The following is a 26,621-nucleotide window of genomic DNA, read 5'->3' on the forward strand; positions in this document are numbered from 1 at the left end:
TACTTACACATGTGTTCTTCATGATATTCCAAAGATCTATCTGTTTATTTATAGACCTTTGGGCATTCTCATTCAAACATTGTATTTTTCCGAATAACAACAAAAAAAACATGTGTACCTTGTACGCCGTGCAACAGCGTTCGTTTAATAGAGATCTCTGTTGATAATTTAAACTTGATGTAACATTAACAACTGCAACAGACTGATATGTTTTAAAAATGGTTCAAATCTGTACAGTGTGAATGACATGAAACTCAAATAACTAGAATTAACATACATCTGAAACAAAAGACCATTTTGACAACACTGAATACTAAAAAATCTATAATGTCTATAAACATTGTACATGTGGTCATTTCTATCCTATGTGTGGATATACCATAGCTGTGCACAAAACAAGCTTAACGTTAAGTATATCAACTCATAATACATGCATTTAATAAGATCAGGTTTACTGAATGAACCCCTATATGGAAAAACCTAACTTAATGAATTTGTGTAAAGTAGCAACTCAGATTAGCAGGTGAAGTCTACACAGGCTTACCTGGAACTACACTTTCAGCCTAGACTCAATTTTCGTTTAGAGAGACTTCATTAACATTAAGTCAGAAAGTTTTGAAAAGCCTGTGCAAACTGCTTAGCCATGACTAGAACAACACTTTAAGCATAATTATGAATAAAGGTTTTGTTAGAGAATGGCTTAAATGTATTCCATACATCAACACATATATTCTGAAGAGACATATTCATTTGCAAAAGATATTGATTTGTGTTTATTTAAGATTCATACTGGACTATACAATAATAAGGCAAGTCAATTGAGCAATTTGTGTGAATATCAAGTATAAGAATTAAAATGTTGGATCAATTTCATTATTATTTCATATTTGAAATTAACTTGAATTTTTATTTAAAAAGTTAAAGTTTGTTAAACTTATATCTAATTTCTTTGAACAAGGAAAAATATTAAATCAATGAAAACACCTTGAGCTATTACAACAAAGAATTAAAAATAAAAAAACTTAACAAATGAAAGTGCACTATTTGAAGTAATAATTATACTGTAATGTATAATTAGCAATGCCCACATTCAATAACAGATACATCTCAATCAAAGGTCAATAGATAAAATATTCGGATAGCTATCAATCCATTTAAGATGACAGCAAAATGAGTATACCCATGTTCGGTCAAGGTATTTGAGCATACCCATGTTCGGTCAAGGTATTTGAGCATACCCATGTTCGGTCAAGGTATTTGAGCATCATGAAAAAATAACAAGTGTTTAAAAAACCTGTCAAAGTCAGGTGAAAGAACAAAATAATTATTAGTCGTAAGCCATACAAACATGCAAAAGGTACTGGAAATACAAGTCTACAAACAACAAGTTATTCTTAATTGAAATTTATACACTGATATTAAAATATAAAATTATTTTAAGCAAAAATTCGAGAATATTTTATAGTTTAAATTCATCAATAATTTAACTTAATTTACTGTTCCCATGGCTCAAGTCTAACAATAACAAAATTTAAACATTCTTAGTATGCAAATCAATTAATGATAACTTATTTTTGCTTATGCAAGTTTCTGATTAAAGTTATTGATTATATTAAAAGGCTGTGCACAATATTCTGATATTTCTCATGAAAATCACCAGCAATCCTCACCAAAGGGAACGCGTGAATTATACAAATAAATATAGAATAGATGAATTTTTGTAAAAGTATCCTACTGTGAAAATTGTGTGTGATAACATAAGCAACAATTAAAGCAAAACTATACTTAACAAAAATTATTAAAGATATCAAAAGCAAAGAATTTTGGATATGAGCTATTTATTGTTTTATTAATCAAAATGTCAAAATGTACAGAACAGTACACCCAACAAAATCATCAGAGCGGCAGAAGAACCAACTACATTAGCAGGATCAATACCATTACCATCCCAGAACCAATAAATCGTTAACAACAGTGTCAATTACAACAAGAACAACAAATATAAATTTGCTTTATTGCAAATGATCTATTATCATAAGTGCCTGTTGCAAGAATGACATTAATTGCTGACATTTTTTTCTTAATAAATTGGATATTCTAGGATCGAAAAGAACTCCATTTGTAATAGATTCTTAACTTCAATTTAGACTTAACATTTATATTTAACAGATTATTTCTAAAAAGTATAAAAGCAAGAAAAGACATGAAAATAAATATAATTCAAATAGCATATTTCATTTGAAAACATTTGTATACACATATATCTGTTTTATATATGACTAGAATGACCTTTCATAAAAATAAGTAATGATCCTCGGAACAAAAACTCTAATTTTAGTGAATATGTATACACAAATCATCTCAAACCCCATCCCACCCACAAAGTCTGGCATTTTTTTCCTTGAGATATAGACATGCAATCAACAAATGTCATTAGAAGTGCACATAGGCCATAGGCCATTACACATGATTATGCAAGGGAAGTGATTGAGTTGTATGCACATACTTAGGCCAACACACTGATTACTGAATCAGAGGTACTATAAGCTTTGCTCTGTAAAAAGTGGGTTTAATGCTTGTGCTTAAAATGTCGCCCCATATTAGCTTGTGCAGTTAGCACAGGCTAATCATGGAAGACACTTTCCGCTTTTATGATATTTTACGTTTAAAGAAAGTCTCTTCTATGCAAAAATCCAGTTTAGACGGAAAGTGTCGTCCCTGACTGATCAGCCTGTGTGGACTGCACTGGCTAATCTGGGACAACACTTTACGCACAAGCTTTAAACCCCTTTTTCACAGAGCACTGATCCAATGATTTCAAGACCAATCACCTCACAAGTCATTGTCATACAACCAACTGAGCTAACTGGTCCATGCTCCAATGATTTCAAGACCAATCACCACACAACTCATTGTCAATCAACCAACTGAGCTAACTGGTCCATGCTCCAATGATTTCAAGACCAATCACCACACAAGTCATTGTCATACAACCAAATGAGCTAACTGGTCCATGCTCCAATGATTTCAAGACCAATCACCCCACAAGTCATTGTCAATCAACCAACTGAGCTAACTGGTCCATGCTCCAATGATTTCAAGACCTATCATCACACAAGTCATTGTCAATCAACCAACTGAGCTAACTGGTCCATGCTCCAATGATTTCAAGACCAATCACCACACAAGTCATTGTCATACAACCAAATGAGCTAACTGGTCCATGCTCCAATGATTTCAAGACCAATCACCCCACAAGTCATTGTCAATCAACCAACTGAGCTAACTGGTCCATGCTCCAATGATTTCAAGACCTATCATCACACAAGTCATTGTCAATCAACCAACTGAGCTAACTGGTCCATGCTCCAATGATTTCAAGACCAATCACCACACAAGTCATTGTCATACAACCAACTGAGCTAACTGGTCCATGCTCCAATGATTTCAAGACCTATCACCACACAACTCATTGTCAATCAACCAACTGAGCTAACTGGTCCATGCTCCAATGATTTCAAGACCTATCACCACACAAGTCATTGTCAATCAACCAACTGAGCTAACTGGTCCATGCTCCAATGATTTCAAGACCAATCACCACACAAGTCATTGTCATACAACCAACTGACCTAACTGGTCCATGCTCCAATGATTTCAAGACATATCACCACACAAGTCATTGTCAATCAACCAACTGAGCTAACCAGTCCATGCTCCAATGATTTCAAGACCTATCACCACACAAGTCATTCTCAATCAACCAACTGAGTTTACTGGTCCATGCTACAATGATTTCAAGACCTATCACCACACAAGTCATTGTCAATCAACCAACTGAGCTAACTGGTCCATGCTCCAATGATTTCAAGACCAATCACCACACAAGTCATTGTCAATCAACCAACTGAACTTACTGGTCCAGTCATCATCTACCTTTGGAAAGGCCTGTTGCAAAGTATGTTGATACATGGTACAGCAATTAATCATGATTGAATTAAGCATAGTAACTGGTTGTCATAAGAAAAAAATCATTTATTATTTAACATGATATTTCCAAAGTTTGTATAGACAATAATAATCTTTCCCTTGTAACACTGCAAAAATAATTCAACAGACTTGTGCTTCATGTTGTGTTTCATCATACTGTTACATGGAAATTCTGATAAGGCCTTTTAGGAGTGGTTCCAAATTGTAAGACAAAAAATGAATTGTGAGCAAGTAAGATGTTTTACAATAATTAACAATATTTTACATTTAACTTCTATAAATACACACAAATGTATATAATGTATGTTTATATATAAGAGTTATATACACACATGTATTAAAGTTGTGTTAACACATTTAGCAAAAACCTTTGTATCAAGGTATTGTAAATGGTTTTGATTTAAAAATAAATAGCATACAGCTGAAATAAAAGCACAGAACACTAAGTTTCAATATAATCAACATAAAAAACACATTATGTCAACATTACAATTCACTTAGTTATAAATGCAGGTAAAATATATATAAACTAATACTTTTATTTAACATTTAGATCAATAAATGTACATATTGCAAAACCTCCAAAAGTTTAAGTTAAGTTCATGATCCCACTTCACCGGAACATGGGGTACATTTTACAAACACAATCCTCTGCAAGAAAACAAAAAAACAACAGAAAAAGATTAAACAAGAACCGTCAGAGACAGGTGATGCTCCCCAAAGGTTTTTTTTGTCACAATATTGCACTCTATATTCAGATAAAAGGAAACGTCTTGAGGGCGCAGTAGTTGGGGGGGGACAAGATTTTTTTTATAGAAAATTTCAAAGGGCCATTACTCTGTGAAAAATCATCCGACCAGAACCCGCTGATAATATGCACATCTCCTCTTGGTAGTGAAGTTTCCCATAAAGTTTCATTGAATTCCGGTCATTAGTTGCTCATAAATAGCCCGGACAAAAATTGTGCACAGACGGACGGACAGACAGACGCACACACAGACAGACGAAGCGGCAACTATATGCTCCCCCCAAAATAAATTTTGGGGGAGCGTAACAACAATAAATATTGGACCCTTAGGAAATAAAGATTGAAGCAATTCAATACACATACGCGTCCCTTGTGTATGTTATTTTTGTAATAAGTCTTATGCATAAGTACGCATATAGTAGGTATTTGAACCACAAAGTACATACTGGTTTCCAGTGATAAAACTTCACTTTAGAATAAAAACTAATCTGAACTATAAAATATTAATACCAAAGGACAGTGTGTAAATATAATAGTTCATGCTGTATCTTAATAAGAAACACACAAACCACAATCTATAATCATGCTGAAATGAAAACATATTTTTTGTTTTCTGTGATAACAAAATGAATAATAATGTTTTGATTAAAATTTGTGGTAGCTGATAAAATTCATGATGAATGATGGAATAAATATGTACAATTATAACACCGTTTATTCTAAGATTGATATCTTATTCCAACTTCACATTATAGTGTGTTAAAAAATATTTCATGAAAAAAAAATGCTTAAAAGATTATCAATTCGCCAGGCACCAAATAAGTGATTGCTCTGCCCACTTATTTTTCTTATAATGGAACACTTATTCTGTTACTACAACAATCTTTTTTCTGACCACATGGCAGAGATAAACCGTATCTTCTTGGTCTTGGTTGATACAATATTTGATTGACAGCTGGCTATTCAATTTAACTGCAAACATAGCGATTTAATTCAGTTATCATTAAACTAACCATGGTTGCAAGTCTGTTACATAACACATTACAACATAAATGGTAAAAGGTGAGCTAATATTGTTAAAACATTTAGAAAAATTAAATGAAGGTGTTTTTGATAAAAAAAAACTCATATATACTTTTCCATAATATTTTACATTAAAAACATTTATTGTGGTGGATAAAAATTATCACAAGTTAACTCATCACATTTGGTAAAATTTATAATACAAGTCAAATTTATTTTAGTTAGAAAAAATAATTTTACCATTAAATGTTTTTATTTACAAGGGTATAATTGTCGCAAAGTTACACCTTTGAAGTGTTTTTTGAGGGAAGCTTTTGCCATTCACAAATGATGTCTTATAATTGACCTTGAATTGTTACTTGGAACATGCCTCTGGCACCTTGTGACATCATGAGTATAACTCTTGCCACTTACTTATTAACGCTGGACATTATTATGCTCTGGACAATCAATTTATTTACCTCAATCTGTGACCTGTGACATAAGCTATTGAAAAAGCAGAGCTATTTACAAATAAAAAATTATATGAATTGCGTATGAAGATTATCTTCCAATAATCTGCCCACTCAAGCGTTATTATAATATAGCCATATTTTTTCAAACATGAGCATGAAAGTTAGAAAATGCCCTGGCCTCATTCAAGTGTTTTCAGACTTAAAATATTAATAAATATTAATAAAAAAAGAAGGTCTCAATCAGCTGTTAACACAATGTTGACTCTTTAAATTTGGAAAATACTATTGAACCTGCATTATAATATGTCAAAAATGAAATCTTGTAGATGAAACAAATACTCAAAACATTATTATTAAAATAACTGTAAATATCTGACACCTTTATTAATAGTATTGTCTGCGTCTTGGCGTTCCATTGGCCTGTTTCTGTCCTTGACCTTGAGTATTCCCATTCTGGGACTTTTTTGTCTCATTTTTTGACCTTTTGCCCTCATTTTGTGTCCTTGATCTTGGAGTTTCAGTGACAGGTTTTCCAATGGATATCTTTTTCTGAATCTAAACAGAAATAGACACAATATAATACAGGCCGAGTACAAATTGAGTCACAATAAAAATGATACGTTCTTTTGCATTTTTAAGCAAACAAATCATATGGTCATACAAACACTGCTAACAATATTTTAAGATATTAAACTGAATGAAGTAATGGGCAGAAAAATCAAATATTGAGGGTCTTTCCAAAGGACCACATTGTGACTTACACACTTCATACTTTGGTTAATCACTTAAGTCTAGTTGGCAAGTTGGATGGTACATTGGACTCTAACCAATGTGATCCAGGTTCAGTTCTCACTACGCAGACGTGCAAGTTGATTGTTGGTATACAAACCAGACAGTTAGAATTTTCTTACTCCAGTTTGCCCTCTAAGCACATAACCAGCTCAGCGTTAACTATCCTTCACTGACAGTCTTATAGCATCAAATTGCAGATATAATTCTATATTTGTCGACAGGAGTCCAGTAATTTAATTTCATAAAAAGCCTGGGATACACTTTGGCAGTGCTCCAGCTAGGCCTTAATCGAAGGGCGCCGCGCCCTGCCCTCCCGAACCTCCGCCCTGCCCCCCGAATCTCCGCCCTGCCCCCCCCTCCCCCCCCCCCCCCCAAAAAAAAAAAAATTTTTTTTTTTTTTTTTTTTTTACACATATGATTATTCATAAATCTCTTATTAGATTGTAATTACTTTAATCCTCATTGTAGACATTATATTTGAATGGTTTAATAATAATGGGAATAATAAAATTATTTATAACATATAAATTAACATGCAATAGGAAGCATTCCAGAAACAACCGCGCGCTCGTACGTGCCCTTTTGACAAAATACTGCGCGTCGAAAGTGCCCTTTTGACAAATACTGCGCGTCGAAAGTGCCCTTTTGACAAAAAAGCCCCCCTGCTCTTTTCAGATCCTAGCTGGAGCACTGCTTTGGTCTACACATATTACATCCTCCAACGTCAAAAGACGTCAAAAATTGTTAAATAAAGTTTTGCCAACTAGTTAAACATTGTCATACACTAACAGTAAGGCAGAATTACTAAAAAATCATATATACGCAGCTTGGTTAACACATGGTAAATGAATATGTAGAAGACACTCACCTGGATGCTGATCCATGTACCAATCATGGGGCCTACCCAATAGATGGCCACGTGGGTGAGTTTGGAGGTATCACCACATCCCCATGTGTGTCCAGAGGCCATGGCAGGGTGCAGGTACATACCAGTCAAGTGAACACCTGGGTTTATATTTTTTGTTATCATGTTTATACATAATGTTAACTTTTTTTGTAGTGGCATTATTGCATTAACATTAATGATTTCAAAACACTGGGTATTTTTTTTATGTATTTAATTTCTACATTTGGGTGAAAATCACAATAAAATTGCAAACAAGTGCAACAAATAATTTACACTTAGTCTACTTTAATAGTTAAAAAATGTTATTCAAAAGCAAAACAAAGTTATATCAGGAATTCTTACCTGACTAAAATGCCTGTAATCAACAGTCTTGATTCAAGTAAAAAGCAGAAAACAAACTTATAACATGTTCTTCATAAATGTCATTAAAATATGACAATATATGCTATTAAGGTCTTGCTAACAGGAGATCATGGGTTTGATACGCACTGTGTGAGTGTTCTTTAGATCTCCCCAAAAGACACCAAGTCCTAGTTCTACCCAGGAAATGGACTCGAGATTGTTTAAATAAGCCAGAGTCTTTTGATGCAATCAAGCTAAAATAAATAAGATTTTTAATAAAATATGCCAACAAAAATAAGAAAAAAATCAATGTGGTCAAAAAGCTAAAGAATACCTGCGACAACCAGGAGGCCTCCATTGATGATCTTCAGTAATCGATCGAGCGCTGGACTCCTTGTGAAAGTCTGCGCCCAGAACCAGCTGTCATACACAACTGCCACGCACTCGATCAGGAACCCTGCATACTCGGTCACGTGTAGATCAGTGTCACAGAACTGGTTGTAATAGCTCTTCAGTCGCTCCACGTAGGCTGGGTGCAGCTCAAGGCCCAGTATGTACATTCCAAGGTGATAGGCAGAAATCCCTGCCACGATCTGTATGAAGTTCTTCAGCAGGCATTTCCACAGGGGTATCGTTCTTCTAAAATACTGCAGCCAAACTGCTATCGGATTTCCGTCCCCTTCTTTCAGAGTTGAGGTTGTTATAAATAAAACTGGTACCATTCCGCACATATACCCCACCTCTCCGTGGTATTTTCTCAGGATTCCGTGACCAAACGGGTATGCCACGATAATCAAGGTCTTAATGAAATCGTGAACATAACCGCGAATGGATTTGGGTACAATAAGTTCGGTACAATGATACAACACCAGGCCAAAGAAGTACAGCGATAAGTACAGGGCAATGGCCGCTGGAATGGCAGGTAAAAAGTCAACTGTGGGTGACCAACCAAATGCAGTCTTCATAAGCCTATGCCATCCATACATTCCTGATCCCGATATACTGTCCTTATCCATGGCTTCTTTTTTTTCAAACAGAAATATGCAACAGTCAGAGAATGTAACTGTAACGAGGTGTGACTTCTTTACCGGAAATGGTTCAGTGAATCTTGAATTCTGTTTGATGCAGTCAGTTGTATTTCACTTAATATTTGCAGCATCTGCAAACATATTAAGCTATTAATAATACCAAAATCAGAGCAACTGATCAATATTCTAAATATAATGATTTATTGAAGCTTATTTGCAACATAAATGATGAATTCATCATTCATGTGATTTACCTTTACTCTAAGAGAAGGCTTAACCACTTCAATGGAAAACATATCTGTGTTTGAATTTACGGGTAATTTCAGAACATTAACTAATGAATGGTCCTCAATCATGAAGAATTTCAACAAGAACAAGAGCTGTCACCATAGGATGGCTTATGCCCCCTATAAACGCTTGATAGAACAGGTTTTTTTTTGGCCCGATTTTATAGCCGAAATTCGGCTATGTTCCCAATCCCAAAAAGTATACTTTTTTCCGAAAATGAGGCAAAAAATTCCGAATTTCCAAAAAAAAAAAATTTTTTTTTTTTTAAGAAGTGTCTTGTGCGTATTTTATCTCAATTTTATCTACAGGGCTTTCCTTAGACCTCCAATCTCAAGAGTCAATGACTCTTGGGACCAAATTTTCAAGAGTCAAAATCAAATTTGTATGAGTCATAATAATAACGCAGGAGAGTCAATGATCTTTTGTACTTAAAGCGAATTACTGAGATATATTATATATATATATATATATATATATATAAAGCAACAAATTTACAAATATCTAAACATTTATTTTTTAATATATTCCAGTCAATAAAAGAGATAATGCAAACATACATTGTGACCAACATTGTGAAAAATACACTCGCACTTGTAGTGACATACATGTAATATATATCAGGGGTGTCAATTGTCCCAAATTCGAAATACGGAAAATTAAGCAGAGATTCAGAGACCGTAGGATAAAGGGAATAGAGGGCAGAGCCCCTCCAGCCCTTGCTTATTGTTATTCTTTATTTTCTTTCTATGTGCAATTTCTTGCGAGTACAATGCAAAATTTTATCAATCAGACCATCCGTAACACCGCATGTGTATTTGTCATTCTATAAAAAATGTTATAAAGACCGTTGGAAATAAATTAAAATCGACGAACCATACCGTATCCGAAAACAGGTAGAGATACGTCGTTTGCGAATGAAATAAAATATGTGCTTTGTTTGTCTGCAGAAAATGAAAGCCAGTAATAAGTAACCTAGCAAATACGCAATAAATATATAATGCAGTTGACATATTGTTTTAAGTATGATATTGCAGTGCTTTACTTTGCTAATAGATAATTTATAGTTGGCGGACAACTATAGCAACGTTCGTAGAATGGTACGGTTTTGGGAAAGTAGCGAAGATGTTTTAAAACAAAACAAAAAGATGTTTCGTCAGTTACTTCTCATGTCAGTGCCAGCCGTTTACCATCAAAATACCTCCTTAAACTAACTAATTGGATTTCCTATCATCTCAAAATCGACCCTGGACGGCTCAAATCCGGATTTAATTATTTCATGTGCCATCTTTACCGAGGAAGTGCGACAAACACGCCGATTTTCTATGCCGTCTCAAATGGTCAATTATTACACCTATGTTGTAATCAATTAGCAGATGCAGCATCCAAATTTGTCACTTTGCCACACGGTCAGTTATACCAGTTCTATGGTTATTATTAGCAACTCTGATACAAAGCGTGTAAATTTACTTTGTAGACAGTACATATGCCAGCATAACTTTCGCGCGTCTTTGAACGGAGCAAACATGGAATAAAACAGGGTTGGGTACACTGTTTTCAGCATTGGAAATACATTCTGACATATTGTGGAAGTATTTCTCAAAATATTGTGGATAGGGATGTTATAATTATATATTGGATATTATTAAAACTGACGCGGGTGAGTCCATTCTGTTTTGGTGGGTTGAATACATGTCGTTTCTGCAAACAGCTGATAACAAACGCTCAGATAAATAATGGAACGTTGATACACGCGTCATCGAACCAGCAGTGTTTTAATTGGTCATTATTAGATTTCTCAATGGGCAAAACTCCGCCTACTGGGCGGACTTGTGCTTCAATGTTTGGAAACGGGCGATAACGGTTAGCGTCTACCAAAAGATACTCCGCCCCAAGCCAATTATCGATTACTCTTAATAACTTTTGCTCTCTTTGACGCAAGTCGGTACATTCCCCCGGGTCAAATGTGACGCATGACGTAATTTTCTCAAGAGTCAAACTAGGGTATTCTGTAATTTTCAAGCGTCAAAACCCGGGAGCTCGGGTCAAAGGAAAGCGCTGAATCTAACAAAGTATTATATGATTTTGCTCTTATAATTTGAATGATTATAAAGAGTTATGTCAAATTTAGTATTTCCCTAATCAGTGGACTTATTGTGTGGAAAAAAAGGCTATTGAATTTATTTTCCCAATTTCATGAAAATGCCGATAAAATTCCCAATTCCATAGCCATGGGCTATCTTCCCAAAAAGGGGAAAAAAAAACCTGTAGAATTTATGAGCTTTTTTCGAAACCTAAACGCAGATTTCGAAACCTAAACGCGGACCCTAAGTTCAAGGTCAAGGTCACAGGGGTCAAAATTTGTGTGTCTATGGAAAGGCCTTGTCCATATACACATGCATGCCAAATATAAAATTGCTATCTGAAGCGACATAGAAGTTATGAGCAGCATTTTTCGAAACCTAAACGCAAAGTGTGACGGACAGACGGACGGACAGTCGGATCACTATATGCCCTCCTTCGGGGGTATAAAAATGGACAGACAGAAGATGTATCAACATAAAACAATCCTATTTTGAAAAAGTGTTTACAACATTATTAAATGTGTTAAAATGAAATTATGAACAAGAGCACCGCATAACGGGTGCCAAGTTTGGCTACTGGTGCAGTTTTGAATAAATGAAAGCTTGTCAGATTTTTTATTTTTTTAGAGCTCACAGTGACCTTGACCTTTGACCTAGTGACCCCAAAATGGGTGTGTCGTGTAGAACTCATCAAGGTGCATCTACATATGAAGTTTCAAAGTTGTAGGTGGAAGCGCTGCTTTGAAATAAAATTTCATTATATAATTTGGCAGTTTTAGAAATTATCTCCCTTTAAAGCTTATTACTTCCCTTGGATTGTACTTTTTGACTTTTAACCTTAAGGGGTGCCTCATAGGGCAGTCTAGAAACGTCTACCCGGTACAGTCGATTGGTGTATAACGGATAGCTAAGGACTTTGAGTTTCATTTCAACGTAAACACCATGCATTCAGTAATTAAACCATTAGCACAAAACCAGCATTGTTAATTTTGTAAAAGGTAATAAAATAACACCACTTTGTAATTTCATATACGTAAATATTCGTGAACTGTAGGTTGATGACAGTGTTTAAGTATTACTTATTTTGTAACTACTATTTAATGTGCAATTACATGATGTGAAGTGTTTTGTATCTCCACACAATACTATATACCTTTTATATATGTTCTGTGTTATGTGTTATTTTAATGTTTAAATAAAAAATATATGGATGATATAACATGATGCATTCTAATATTTGCATTCAAATTGTAACTATAGAGCTAAGTGTATGCAGTTTAGACTGTGATTTAAGAATTGCTACAAAATGGCTAGTACAATTGTTGACTTTCAACCCAAATGGAACGCCATAGTATGTCTTTAGGGTTATCTAAAAAATGCTCCCACTTAAGGGATCAATACAGAGACCTCCCAGTGTTTAGCCAGTTTGCAGACACCCCATCCATTATACCACAGCCACCAAACCAGCTTTAGATTCCTGTGCCTAGAAACAAAAAAATGTAAGATGCTAGATCTTTAAGCTAGGAAAATGTAACTCGTTTTAAGATTGATTTTTTAAGATGCATTACTTAATTATTGCAACAATTACAATATTTTGAACACAATCATGTCCATATATTTATTAAAAATACATGGTTATCAAAAAAAACTTTAAAAGCTTTGCCTGTAAATTAGGTAGCACCTATAATCATATTTCTAAAATATTACATCAATGAACATTATGTTTACCAAACAATATCTGCAAAATTCAAGAAATCATTCGTCTGCACTTTTCCTGTTGTCACAAAAATGGTGCGTACATAATGTGACCTTGTTTTGCTTTCGAAAAAAGAAACAGTTGTAAACATTGACACACTTCAACAAAAACATGAATCGACTTAACAATGATAGGCTTTTTGTATTCAATATATAGAAAACTATTAATCTTAACATAAATAAAAGTATATAGCAAAAAACGTTAAACCTATCCGTTACTCACTCAAATCCGCTATACACCAATCGACTGTATGCTATATGCCGGTTAAGTCGTGGGTAATTTTAATAAAGATGTTGCATCTCAAATATTTTATAAATATATGACCATGAATCATAATGAAAATAATTATTCACCTTTCTTCTTTAAGATGTGTTGCTTTTTTCCAAATGTTTATCGTCTTTAAACATCAAAATAATCGACTGTGTTGATAGTGTCAAACTACCATCATGAAAATAAGCTTCCGGTTGATTCGTGGGTTCTGATTGGCTGCCAGAATTTCAAGATTTGCATACTATAAATAGCCTTTAAACTGACCTTGCAGGACAGGCTAATTTCTTGTGAAAAAATGTCAACAAACGATGTAGCATGATAAATACTCATAAATAAACAATTTAGTGTTACTTTGAAACACTTTATGAACAATACATAAATGAGGAAATACTTCATAAGGACCTATCAAGTTATGACGAATTACACTATTTACTTGTTTTTGACGCATTTTTTATCGGAAAAAAATGGTGACCGTGTCAAAACATTTTTCCGTAACGAACTGCATCATGTGCGAACGTTCTATCGCGAGATTTCACGCGATTTCTATACCCACGAATCAAACAGAACCCACGACTCAACCAGTAACAACCATACATCTTGCAAATATCGCTGTTTATTTATTTTTTAAATAAGCGAACTGCACAAACTAAGATTAGCATCTTAGAGGCGGAAAAAATGACCCAATTGCATTTTTTTCTGAAATACTAACCAAACTTGGGTAAACTTCATCTCAGGATTTTGTGGAAACGTCACTTGATCATAGACCAATATCAGTGAACGCCTGCACGGTTACACTCCACTTCATTTCACATTAATGATTCATTTTGAATACCGGTACGTTAATAAATAGACTTTGACTTTTTGTCATTGGCATGTGCTTATATTCGAAATGTGAAGATGAGTGTGATTTTTTGTATTTTAAATTAAACTGACTGAATTAGGCTCCAAATAATGCATATAACTTGCATCGCATATTGGGCATTATAAACATATGGTACTACCTAACCGCTATAGTCATTTTCCTTCGAACGCTCATCTAAAATGACCCGACAACAATAAAAACACGTGAAAATGTCTACCAAACCAAATTACAGAAATTTGACGTCTCCAGATTATGGCAAGCCGAAAAAGACGCAAAATGAGGTAGAAGATGCATCAATTATTAATTCTACTTGTGTTTGTTTCACACATTTCAATCGAAACGTAAGATGTAATATGTTTTCGCGAAAACACCACTTTGGCCGAAGGCGGCTGGCCCAAAGTCAAAGTAAGGGTGAATCCTTGTTGCAATAATCCAACTCCCAGATATTGACCCTCCTGATCGCTTGTAGTTGCAACTGCTTACAAGTTTATTCATGTAAAGACGCGGGAATTTAATCGGAAATCAGAGCTCCAGATAAGGATTTGTGAAATTAGTAACGGTACTGCCACTGGCAGAAAGAAAAGGAGTAACGCTGAAAATCAATTAGTACATGTACTACCATATCCAAAAATACAGGTAGTACTGTACTACCCGTGTTCTTGGATATTGAAGGGTGTATAACTGACTTTACAGAATTGCAGCAATTATAATAAATATATTTAGCTTCTTAAACAGTTACTTTATTCAGTTTTCCATTCTAAAGTATAATGCAAATACAACTACACATTAAAACTCATGGCTAAATAAGTAAATAAACAGTAATGTCACTGTCTCATCCGTTTACCATTGTTTTTTCTAACGTTTTTTTAGCCACTGATGCAATCAACTTGTTTATTGTCGGGGCGACAATGTATTTTTGGGGGTTACAGTTGGAAGGTCAGGATGGTTAGACGACCGTATGTAGCCATTATATGACGTGTGTTTTTTTAACCGCCTTCGGTTTACCCGGCCTTCCCTGCGCGCAGACATATTGTTTTTGACGGGTTAACGAGTTACCGGAAATCACCCGACAGAATAGACAACAATAATACCAGAACCTAGTCTACATTTTTTGGTAATTATAAATTAATGCAAAGTGCCGTTAGGTTAGAGACCAACAAATCACGCCGCGCGGACGTATTGGTACGGCCAGATTTTTTTCGTAAATGCGTAAAAGGGATATTAAAGTCGTAATTGTACGTCCAGTTTATAAAAATGAATGCGTAAATCTTAATGAAAAAGCCGTATTTACGGCTGTACGGCCCTTATCTGGAGCTCTGGAAATATTAGCCACATAAATTCTTTTCTGGCATTTATAAACACAAATAGATCGTAAATATATCCATAATGCATAAATTAAAACAACTTGCATTATATGTATCGTATTTTTGAATGCTCTGAGCTTTTATTAGTACATACGTACAGCTCAGAGATCTTGCTAACCCATTTTTTAGTGTAAAAAAATTATGTCTCACATATGTCTATAAAATCAAGTTCAATCAACCTAATACATTGTCACAAACACAATACCTGTTTCAATCAACATCAATTTGCGTGTATTTTGTTGAGAAATGCTCAAAACTTAAACTTGATAACAAATCGTTTATGGCGGAAGCTGTGAATTGTCGATTAGAGCAAAGCGAAAGAAAAGGTTACACTGCACAAATTGTTTTCACCGTAGTATCTGACGATCTGGTCTTATGGTAGCAGTTGAAATTGTATTGTGTATAACAGTGTAGTTTGAATTAGGACACATTCTTATGACATTCTTTCTCGCTGCAATCAAATAAGTGGCACGTTCCATAATTAAGTTGAATAATATCTGGTGTATGTTTGCATTGTAAACAAGTTGTTATTAAAATAAAGATACAATGCGGTGTTGGTGTAACTTTTACTATTTTACTAAGTGAATGAGGGTTGAAAAAACTATTATTGAAAAACATAAATAATTTAATTCAAGATGACTGTGTAAAGCATGGGAATAATAATAAAAAAGTGATGACAAATGATAATTGTTTAAGTCGTAAGACATAATTAAACATATTAACTGTGTTAAATTCCAATGATTAACTTTACAGCTTACGCACAAAGTGTTGCTTGGACAACAGTCAATCAATGACACACGCCTTCAATTTTCAAAAAAAAATAATAATAATTCAGTTTTCTTTAAAAGTGCTCCCTCAATGGATATTTGATTAACAGTCTGAACAAGTGTCATAAACATGCCACTCAATTCGGGCATCTTATCTTTTAGAACATTGTCGCTAATCTGATGTTGTTGCGTAATGTAATTTTTACTATCAGATAAAGATTGTCATGGAGTGGTCTACCATTTCTCAATGATATTTACATGCTGTTTTTTTTCATGAAAACATTACAATTTCTAGTTTAATTTTTAGGTTTTAAAGCGATATATATATATTTTAATATTTGTAAGCGTACTTCTATTGCTATTCGCTATGTGGTAATATGCTTTTATTGCATGTTGTTTTTGTTTCTAGGGTTATTATTAATTATTAATAATGAAATGATAAATCAACTTGTTTTTCTATGTACTTGATTAACTTATAAAACGATATACATTTACTTATTATAAAAAAAAGTTATTATATATTCCATCGATATATTTTATGGATAATCTAATTAACAATAATTCCGTCATTGCACAGGTATGTTACTTAACTACTGAAAGATTGTATGTGTCCATCACGTTGTTTTACTCTGTTATTTTTCGTTATTCACGCTTTTTTTCGTGCAATCCCAATATATTTCCGAATGTATTTGAAAAGCGAGAACATTGTTTAGTATAGTTTCTCACAATGTTCGTTAACAGCGTGGTCATAGAAAGAAAAACAAGATAAAATCAGTTTAAAAAATGTATTGTTTGAGTCATATACTCATTTAATTATTATGCGTGAACATAAACACAATAAAAAAGTTGTTGTGAGCACTAAAACTAGTCAACAATATATGTATTTTTTTAAGGTAGTCGTACATGATGAAAATGACAACAATATATGAACACTTTAAACATAACAAGAGACTCGATTCAACAGCACATGAAACAAACACGTGTGAGATCAGTATTTGATCGACAATTATCACATTTTGAATATCCTAAGGAACTTATTATGCTTTCTATTTTGATGAAAAATATATGACTAGTTCACAACAATTGGATTTGAGCAAACAAATAGGAGATCAATAAAACCACATTATAATTATGTACTGACAAAAATGAAAACATACATGCAGTAAACTATGATAACATGAGAAGATAGCTTAAAACACTTATTAATGAATAATTAACACATTTAGACTTGAGCAATCAATTATGAGGTCAGTATCTTAAATACCTTAAGCACTAACAATTATGAAAATTATGCAGTAAATTATGATTACAAGATAGAACACTTACTTATGACTAGATAACACATTTGGACTTGAGCAATCAATTATGAGATCAGTATCTTAAATTCTTTAAGCACTAACAATTATGGAAACGTAATATGAAGTTTATTTGATAGGAATATAATGATCACTGACTAGTTTCTATAAATTAAGATGAAACTATTTATGAACATAGAAGAAAGTAACTACACAAAATATGTACAAGACAAAAGTGTATTTGAAAATACCTGAATGAAAAATGTTAAAGCAATAATTGAGGTCTTTGTGGGTCCGTAAGTAACGTCAGGCATGGGCCGATCGCAAGGCGTCATCGTATGTCGTAATGTTTTGGTTGCATCAGTGAAGTCATAAATAGCGCCATACTATTTACCGGTCAAGATTCTACGATTCTTCCGCGCTCTCATTTGCGACGTCTGCGGCGAAGTCGTATTCCTCAATGCCCGCGTACAAAGTCTCGCCCTCGACGGGATTCTCGCCGTAAAGTTTAAACCTCAGATCGAGAACCTCGTTTTTATGTCCCCCACTATAGTAGTGGGGGACATATTGTTTTTGCCCTGTCTGTTGGTCTGTTGGTTTGTTTACGCCAACTTTAACATTTTGCAATAACTTTTGCAATATTGAAGATAGCAACTTGATATTTGGCATGCATATGTATCTCATGGAGCTGCACATTTTGATTAATGAACGGTCAAGGTCATCCTTCAAGGTCAGAGGTCAAATATATGTGGCCAAAATCGCTCATTTTATGAATACTTTTGCAATATTGAAGATAGCATTTTGATATTTTGCAAGCATGTGTATCTCATGAAGCTGCACATTTTGAGTGGTGAAAGGTCAAGGTCATCCTTCAAGGTCAGAGGTCAAATATATGTGGCCCAAATCGCTTATTTTATGAATCCTTTTGCAATATTGAAGATAGCAACTTGAAATTTGGCATGCATGTGTATCTCATGGAGCTGCAAATTTTAAGTGTTGAAAGGTCAAGGTCATCCTTCACGGTCAGAGGTCAAATATATGTGGCCCAAATCGTTTATTTTATGAATACTTTCGCAATATTGAAGATAGCAACTTGATATTTGGCATGCATGTGTATCTCATAGAGCTGCACATTTTGAGTGGTGAAAGGTCAAGGTCAAGGTCATTCTTCAAGGTCAAATATATGGGTCAAAATTGCTCATGTAATGTCACTTCTGCAATATTGAAGCTAGCAATTTTATATTTGACATGCATGTGTATCTCATGGAGCTGCACATTTTGAGTGGTGAAGGGTCAAGGTCAAGGTCATCCTTCAAGGTCAAACGTCATATATGGGGACATTGTGTTTCACAAACGCATCTTGTTCTTCAAGCATGCGTACTGACAATACGTCTGCAGCAGTCCATCAGCCACCAAAATGCGCATGCGCAGTTTGTATCAGAAACACTTGTCCTCATTTTGTATTGCTCTTTCGTAGCGTTTGTTGAAATCTTCCAATTTGCCATTAAGGAACGCTATCTGGTCACAATCCCTCTGGAAACGCCGCACGGATTCGTACAATTGAGCGTACATGTAAAACTTCTCCATTCCCATCTTAAAAACGTAAAAATTACGAAGTTTCCTTCTGTTTTCCTAAAATAAAGCGAGAGTTTTATACCACCGTCTTGTTCAATATTCTTTTGGTAATATTCTTTTGGGAAATTGTACACACACGTTTTTCGAAATAAGGAGTAAATACCTTGCCACAGCTAGCACACGACATTTCGACGTTATATCTTCGGCTTGAGTAAAATTGGCTCTGTCTGCGACGGGATTAAATCTGTCAACGTTCCAACTAAAAATGCTGGTGTACTGGCGGTTTCTTTGATGGAATCGACGAGTACAAATGCGGTGTAATGGCGGTGCCAATGATGCAATCGACAGGCACTGAGTGTTGACTTGTTATTACGTATTGGCGACAAAGAAAAAGCGTAGGAGAATCTTTCAAGTCCGTAAGAAGATGCAACTTGAAACTAAAGCATGCGCACGCAGACATAATAGCGGCAAACTTTAAAGAAAGAGACGTAACAGCGGTTTTGCCGACGGAATATGAAAAATTTTCATTTGATTAGTGTCACTGATGAGAATATAATAATAATAATAATAATAATAATAATAATAAAATCTTTATTTAAAGAAGATAGACTTGTTAAGAAATACATCAGATGAAATTACATAATATGCAATTTATATAATACATTTCTTATTTTCAACAAGGTCTTCTAACAAGAAACAATTTACAACAAATACATCATATTTCATCTTGAGCAATAAGAACAAAACATAAAGAATCATATATGCATACACATATAATGATATATATTATAATTAAAAACAAAATGACAGACATAAAACTACAATAACCATTTATGCAAGAACAGTATTTAAACATTAAACTAATGTTATTTACTAAAACAACATGAAGCATGTTCAGTTTATTTCATAAAGTGTGGAAGAAAGATAAGCTTTTAATTTTTTCTTAAATGTAATTAAATTGTTTGTTTGACGTATAGATTGGGGTAACGAATTCCAAATTGTTTTGCTAGAAAATTCAAACGATTGTTTGAAATAGTTTGTTTTTGGTATTCGCACTAGCTTTAAATCCCCCTTTTCGCAAGATCGCAAGTTATAGTGAATATTTTGTGATGGTGTCAAAAGGTCACGTATGTATGTTGGGGTTTGATTGTGAAATGCTTTAAATACAATAACTGACGTGAAATAGTGATTACGCTGTTCGAAAGTCAACCATTTTAGATCTTTAAATAGTGTTTTTGAATTTGTGCTGTACTTTTTATTTAAAATATGTGCACCACAACGCTTTTGTATTTTGACTATTCTATTAATTTCCGTTTTGGCCGCTGAACTCCAGGTAACGCATGCGTAGTCGGATATAGGTGAGATATAACCATTATAGAAGAGCTTACGCATTTCAAGGGTTAAATATGGTTTTATTTTTTGCAAAAGAAACATTCGTGATGACATTTTTGAACAAACGCTGTTAATGTGTAGTTTCCAAGATAGAGTATTGTCAATATAAAGGCCAAGAAGTTTTTGACAATTTACTGTTTTGATCACTGTATCTGAAATTTTAAGTTTTAGATCTGTCATGTTTTGAGCTTTCCGTTTTGACCCTAATACCATACAAGTAGTTTTTAGTGGATTAATAATCATGTTATTAGTTTGGCACCAATCATTTACAATTGAAAGATTTGTTTGTAGCTTATTTTGAAGTGTTTGAATATTTGTTCCCACAGTGTGCAATGTTGTATCATCAGCATACATTGCAGAATCACATGTAAGATCTAGCGAAAGATCATTAACGTAAATAAGAAATAGAAGAGGTCCTAAAATAGATCCTTGGGGAACACCAGCAATGATGCTTTTACAAGTAGAGGTAGTGTTTTCTGCTTTGATAAACTGAAATCGATTGCGGAGATATGAAGAAAATAGGTCGCATGAACTATCATTAAAATGATAAAGTTTTAATTTGTGTAAAAGAACCCTATGGTCCACAAGATCAAATGCTTTTTTAAAATCCAAGAAAATTGTACCTACCAGATTTCCATTATCAATTTGTTTAAGCCATGAATCAACTATATTAATCAATGCTGTTTGACAAGAATGATATTTGCGAAAACCCGACTGGGTTTTGTTTAATAGACCTGTAGATTCTAGATATATATGCAATTGTTTAGCTATATGCTTTTCAAATATTTTAGATATAGTAGGTAAAAGTGATATTGGTCTATAATTATTGGGATCTTCTACCGATCCACCCTTGTATAAAGGTATTACGTTTGCAATTTTAAGCATGTCGGGAAAGGTTCCATGTGATATACAGTTATTTATAAGAGCAGTGATTGGTTGTATAATGAAATCTTTGCAAAGTTTAAGAATGCTGGGTCCTATACCATCAGCCCCAGCAGATTTGTTTGAATGAAGTTGATTAATTAAAGTACTAACTTCTGATGTGGTAATAAACTGAACAGAGAAATGCTTAGACTCTAGCTTAGCATCCAGATATGTTTTTAGTGAGTGGAAATCGTGTTCAGCAAATTTAGTCTTTTTAATAAGTTTCGAGATGTCAACAAAGTGATCATTAAGTGCATTAGCTACATTTGTTTTACCAGATATTATCCGATCATCCTTCCTTATTACATTTGGCAAAATAGAGGATTCTGTGTGTTCATTTGATGCTAATTTAATAGTTTTCCAGAGCGATTTCGCACTTGTTTTGTTTTGTACCGCATTCGAAAAATATTCTTTTTTAGCCATTTTGATTGCACTGTTACATTTATTACGCCACAACTTATATTGTGGCCAATTAGATTCACGTTTATATTTATCCCTTAAAGACCTTGCTTGTTTTACGTTTTCGTTGTACCAACCAGGTTGTTGTAATCTCTTCACTTTTTTATATTTGATAGGGGCATTCTTATTAAGGACTGAGTTTAATATGTTATAAAATACTTCAAATGCCTCATTAGCATCCTCTATTGTTTCAACCATATCAAAATTAGCATTTGCTAAGTCATTTTGAAAATTGATTTCATTAAATTTGTTAAAACATCTGTACTTAATAATTTTATGATCATCTGTTTTAACAATTTTACCTTTGACGCTTAATGTAAAAACTACTGGGTAATGGTCACTTATGCCTATTTTTGGTATGATTATCTCGGAAATGTTGTCATATTTTGAATACAAATGGTCTAATATTGATGATGAACGTTCCGTAACCCTTGTTGGAAAAGACACGTGTTGTTTTAAATTAAAATCAGTGATAAGTTTTTCCCATTTCTTATTGTTAAATATGTTTTGGCTTAAACAATGAAAATTAAAATCCCCGGTTGAATACATATTACAATCTTCCATGTCTGCCTTATTTATCTGTAATTCAAATGAGTCAATCCAAGATTGAGGGCTATTTGGTGGGCGATAAACAAAGTTAATTAGATATGGTTTGTACTTTACAATGTTGATTTGTAGCCAAATAGATTCAATATCGTCACTTTCTAAATCATGTCTACGTACAAAAGAGATGCTATCTTTTATATAAACTATTATACCGCCTCCAGCAGAAATAGCCCTATCACGTCTTACAATGCTGTAACCGGAAATGGATATTGTATTAATCTCCGTTTTATCATTTAAAAATGTTTCACAAAAGCCTACTATATCTAAAGAACTATTTTCGTGTAAGTAAACACGAATTTCATCCAATTTAGGCAATAAATGTTGGATATTCAAATGCATAATATGCAAACCTTTATATGTAAATGGAATATAATAATCATTATTTATGTTACATTTTAAAGTAGATTGTATGTGAGATTCCATAAGAACGTTACTATCCAGGGATGATATATCAGTGTCTAAATTATTTATTGTGCTACATTTAATATTATTCAATCTTAAGCAATGTGGTTTATGTTGATTTGTATCATCATTAGCAATAATTAAACTACACTTACATTTGTGCGAGTCACATTGGTTACATACCGACGAAAGAATGTCAAATTTATTTGTGCTATATAACGATGTAGTACGTCTGTCATCAGTAACCTATTGTCTTTTGGGTAGTCTGCAGTCACGTGTAACATGATTTTGACGTCCACAGTTCGTGCAGTGTCGACTGTTTTCATGATTGACGTGTCGACGAACGTACCGGAAGTCACGATTTTCATTATGACAATCCTGATATTCACTCCGGGTGTCCAGGTGTGCGTTCCTTAGATCATGCTGCCTGAAGAAGTTATGGTGCCCATTACGGAAGTCATGATGCCCTTTCCGGAAGTCATGATAACCGTTCCGGAAGTCACGATGCCCGTTCCTAAAGCCATGAAGCCCGTATTGGAAGTTCGGTTTAGCGCTCCGGTATTCACGATGCCCGTTTTTGAAGTCACCGTTAGAAGTTCGCCTCCGCTGATTTTGATCAAGTTGACGATGTTGTTGTTGTTGCTGCTGCATTCTTTTCTTAGTTATATGCACTACTTCATTGATTGCTGCCACAAGTGAACTTGATCCATAATTACTTGCCACAAGTGAACTTGATCCATAATTACTTGGGTGAATTCCATCAGGTCTGAATAGTCGATTCGCCAATTGTCCGTTTCCGTACACAAAACAATTATAACAATCGATCAGCTTTACCGGAAGTTCGCTTGATACATCTTCTAGCATTGAGTTGAAATCGCGTACATCAACATCACGTCGAGGACTTATTTTACAAATGATAAACAGACAAGAATAACAAGCAAAGACCGCTTTTCATATACAATTAACAGAAGTATTAATTAAAATTTGAACAAATTGTATAGAAAATTTCTGTCCATTTAAAACAAATGTTTAATATTTGAAAATAAACTTTCTTAAAAACATAAATTGTATGTTCGGAGAAAAGCAAAGGTTAACCATTTATTGGTACATGTTGTTGTAAACACACCGCATGCATTCCTTTAATTTTTCTTTTGGTTAATAAAAAATGTTCCACATGCAAACAAGTTGACATTTGCATTTACGGTTGACATGTTTGAACTTTTATTAAAATCTTTTTTCTGCGAGCACACCATATCATGTAAGTTATCTTAATTTGCTCATTATAGATTTATTGACGATCTATTTGTGTTAATTCATGCCAGAAAATAGTTTATGTCGCTAATTTTATCAACAAATTAGCGCCCGGAATCCAGGCGGTAAAATTTCTATAGTAAATCGTCTTACCAGTTGCAACTCCCAGCAACCCGGAGGGTCAATATAGCTGGGAGTTGTTATGTTGCAACTAATTATATGTAATGCTTGCATAATGTGAATAATATGATTATAGGTGCTACCTAAATTACAGGCAAAAGCTTTTTAAGTTTTTTGATAACCATGTATTTTTAATCAATATTTAGACATTATTGTGTTAAAAATATAATAATTGTTTCAATAATAAAGTAATGCATCCAAAAAAATCAATCTTAAAACAAGTAACATGTTCCTAGTGTTCCTAGCTTTAAAGGAGTCTTTTCACGTTTTGGTAAATTGGCAAAATTGAAAAAAAATGTTTCAGATTCGCAAATTTTCCTTGAAGTTATGATATTTGTAAGGAAACAGTAATACTGAATATTTACCATGCTCTAAAATATCCAGTATGTGCAATGGTAATATACCGACTAGTCTCCAGAACATCCGTAAGATAGCTTGAATCGTCAATTCATAAATTGGGCTTTCTGTTTGATAACGGTTTTTGTTTTAAGTTTTTAACCAGGTTTTCCGAAAGAAAAAACTGGTTATTAGATTGGCGAATGTCAGCGGCTGGCTGGCGGGCGGAACAAGCTTGTCCGGGCCATAACTTTGTTATTCATTGTGAGATTTTAAAATCATTTGGCACATTTGTTCACCATCATTTGATGGTGTGTCGCGCGAAAGAATTATGTCAAAATCTCCAAGGTCAAGGTCACACTTTGAGTTCAAAGGTCAAAAATGGCCATAAATGAGCTTGTCCAGGCCATAATTATGTCATTCATTGTGAGATTTTTAAATCATTTGGCACATTTGTTCACCATCATGGGACGGTGTGTGGCACGTAAGAATAAAGTCAATATCTCCAAGTTCAAGGTCGCCATGACTAGAAATAGATTTATTTTGAAACAAAGGGGGTTAATTATAAACAATCAGTTCAGTTTGAGTTGTCTCCCTTTATCAGACTTTTTTTCACATTGAAAACCTGGTTTTGTGACAATTTTGTCCCTTGTTATTTTGAGTATTGATCCACAAATCACTTACAATTGATGTAGGTAATAACAGGTATTGTGTTTGTTACGATGTATTCGGTTGATTGGACTCGATTTTATAGACATAGGTGAGAAATTATTTTTTGACAGTAAAAAATTGGTTAACAAGAAGAACTCTGATCTATACGTATGTTCTTATAAAAGCTCAGAGCATTCAAGAAGAACTAGGGTGAATCCAAATAATTGTACTCTGAAGATACCTTTTTACCATTTCTGATATATTCAGTCCAGACTTAGAGTAGAGTTTACTTTACTCAGGCTTGTTTTTTCTTGTTGGAAATTCGCTTTAATTAGTATTGTAAGAAAAGTCAAGAAAATTTTGATTGAAGTATAGATGTTACAAGATTATGCCATATAAATCATCTAATAATTTCCACTAGGTTAATGGTTCAAAACACTGAAGAGTCTCACATCGGGTCATATGCAATAAAATTGTTAATATAGATTTCTATGATGTTTTTCAAGTATCTCTTATTCTCATAGTATCGGCCCTCATTTTATTGTTTCTTTTACGGAAAACCCTCAACAAGTGCTTGAATGTTCATGTTTTTTTTGTTTTTTTTAGAAGTTGTTATTTATTTTATAGTTATCCATGACTATTACAATGATCATTCTCATGATTTCCGGTGTTCATGGGAAAGTATTTCATGCTAATTCCAGGGTGATGTTATGATTTTTAAATTACATAACACAATTATGTTAGTTTGTTTATGGATTAATAGTAGCTTTGTCAAATGTTTTATATGCTGCTTATTTTTGAATAAAATGTAAAAATACTTTAAAAACAACCTGAGCAAGAGTTTTGTTTATCCATTAAGATACTATTTTTCAGAACA

General features: G+C 33.8%; 2 protein-coding genes across 52 annotated transcripts in view; one reads left to right on the forward strand and one right to left on the reverse strand.

Annotated features, from left to right (window-relative positions):
* Positions 1-115: 115 nt before the first annotated feature.
* LOC127855000 (uncharacterized) lies at positions 116-14,469 on the reverse strand. Of its 50 annotated transcripts, none has more exons than XM_052390281.1 (7): positions 14,390-14,469; positions 8,592-9,416; positions 7,877-8,013; positions 3,875-6,771; positions 3,385-3,454; positions 3,245-3,314; positions 116-3,104 (listed from the first exon to the last, which is right to left on the reverse strand). In XM_052390281.1, exons 2-4 carry the CDS (start codon positions 9,271-9,273, stop codon positions 6,601-6,603), a joined length of 990 nt encoding a protein of 329 aa, XP_052246241.1. In that variant the 5' UTR covers positions 9,274-9,416; positions 14,390-14,469; the 3' UTR covers positions 116-3,104; positions 3,245-3,314; positions 3,385-3,454; positions 3,875-6,600. The 50 variants fall into 50 exon arrangements, with proteins under 50 accessions (XP_052246241.1, XP_052246238.1, XP_052246221.1 ...); XM_052390278.1 differs by having other exon boundaries at positions 3,805-6,771; XM_052390261.1 differs by having other exon boundaries at positions 3,385-3,422; positions 3,633-6,771.
* Positions 14,470-14,667: 198 nt separating this feature from the next.
* Positions 14,668-26,621, forward strand: part of LOC127854984 (DNA-directed RNA polymerase I subunit RPA2-like) — a 57,580-nt gene continuing 45,626 nt past the window's right edge. For both annotated transcript variants that reach the window (XM_052390193.1, XM_052390194.1), the window contains exon 1: positions 14,668-14,823. In XM_052390193.1, the coding sequence (XP_052246153.1) occupies positions 14,752-14,823 (72 nt within the window). In that variant the 5' untranslated portion in view covers positions 14,668-14,751. The remainder of the gene's footprint in view (positions 14,824-26,621) is intronic.

The sequence above is a fragment of the Dreissena polymorpha genome, chromosome 13, assembly GCF_020536995.1.
Source record: "Dreissena polymorpha isolate Duluth1 chromosome 13, UMN_Dpol_1.0, whole genome shotgun sequence".
Classification (NCBI taxonomy): Eukaryota; Metazoa; Mollusca; class Bivalvia; order Myida; family Dreissenidae; genus Dreissena; species Dreissena polymorpha.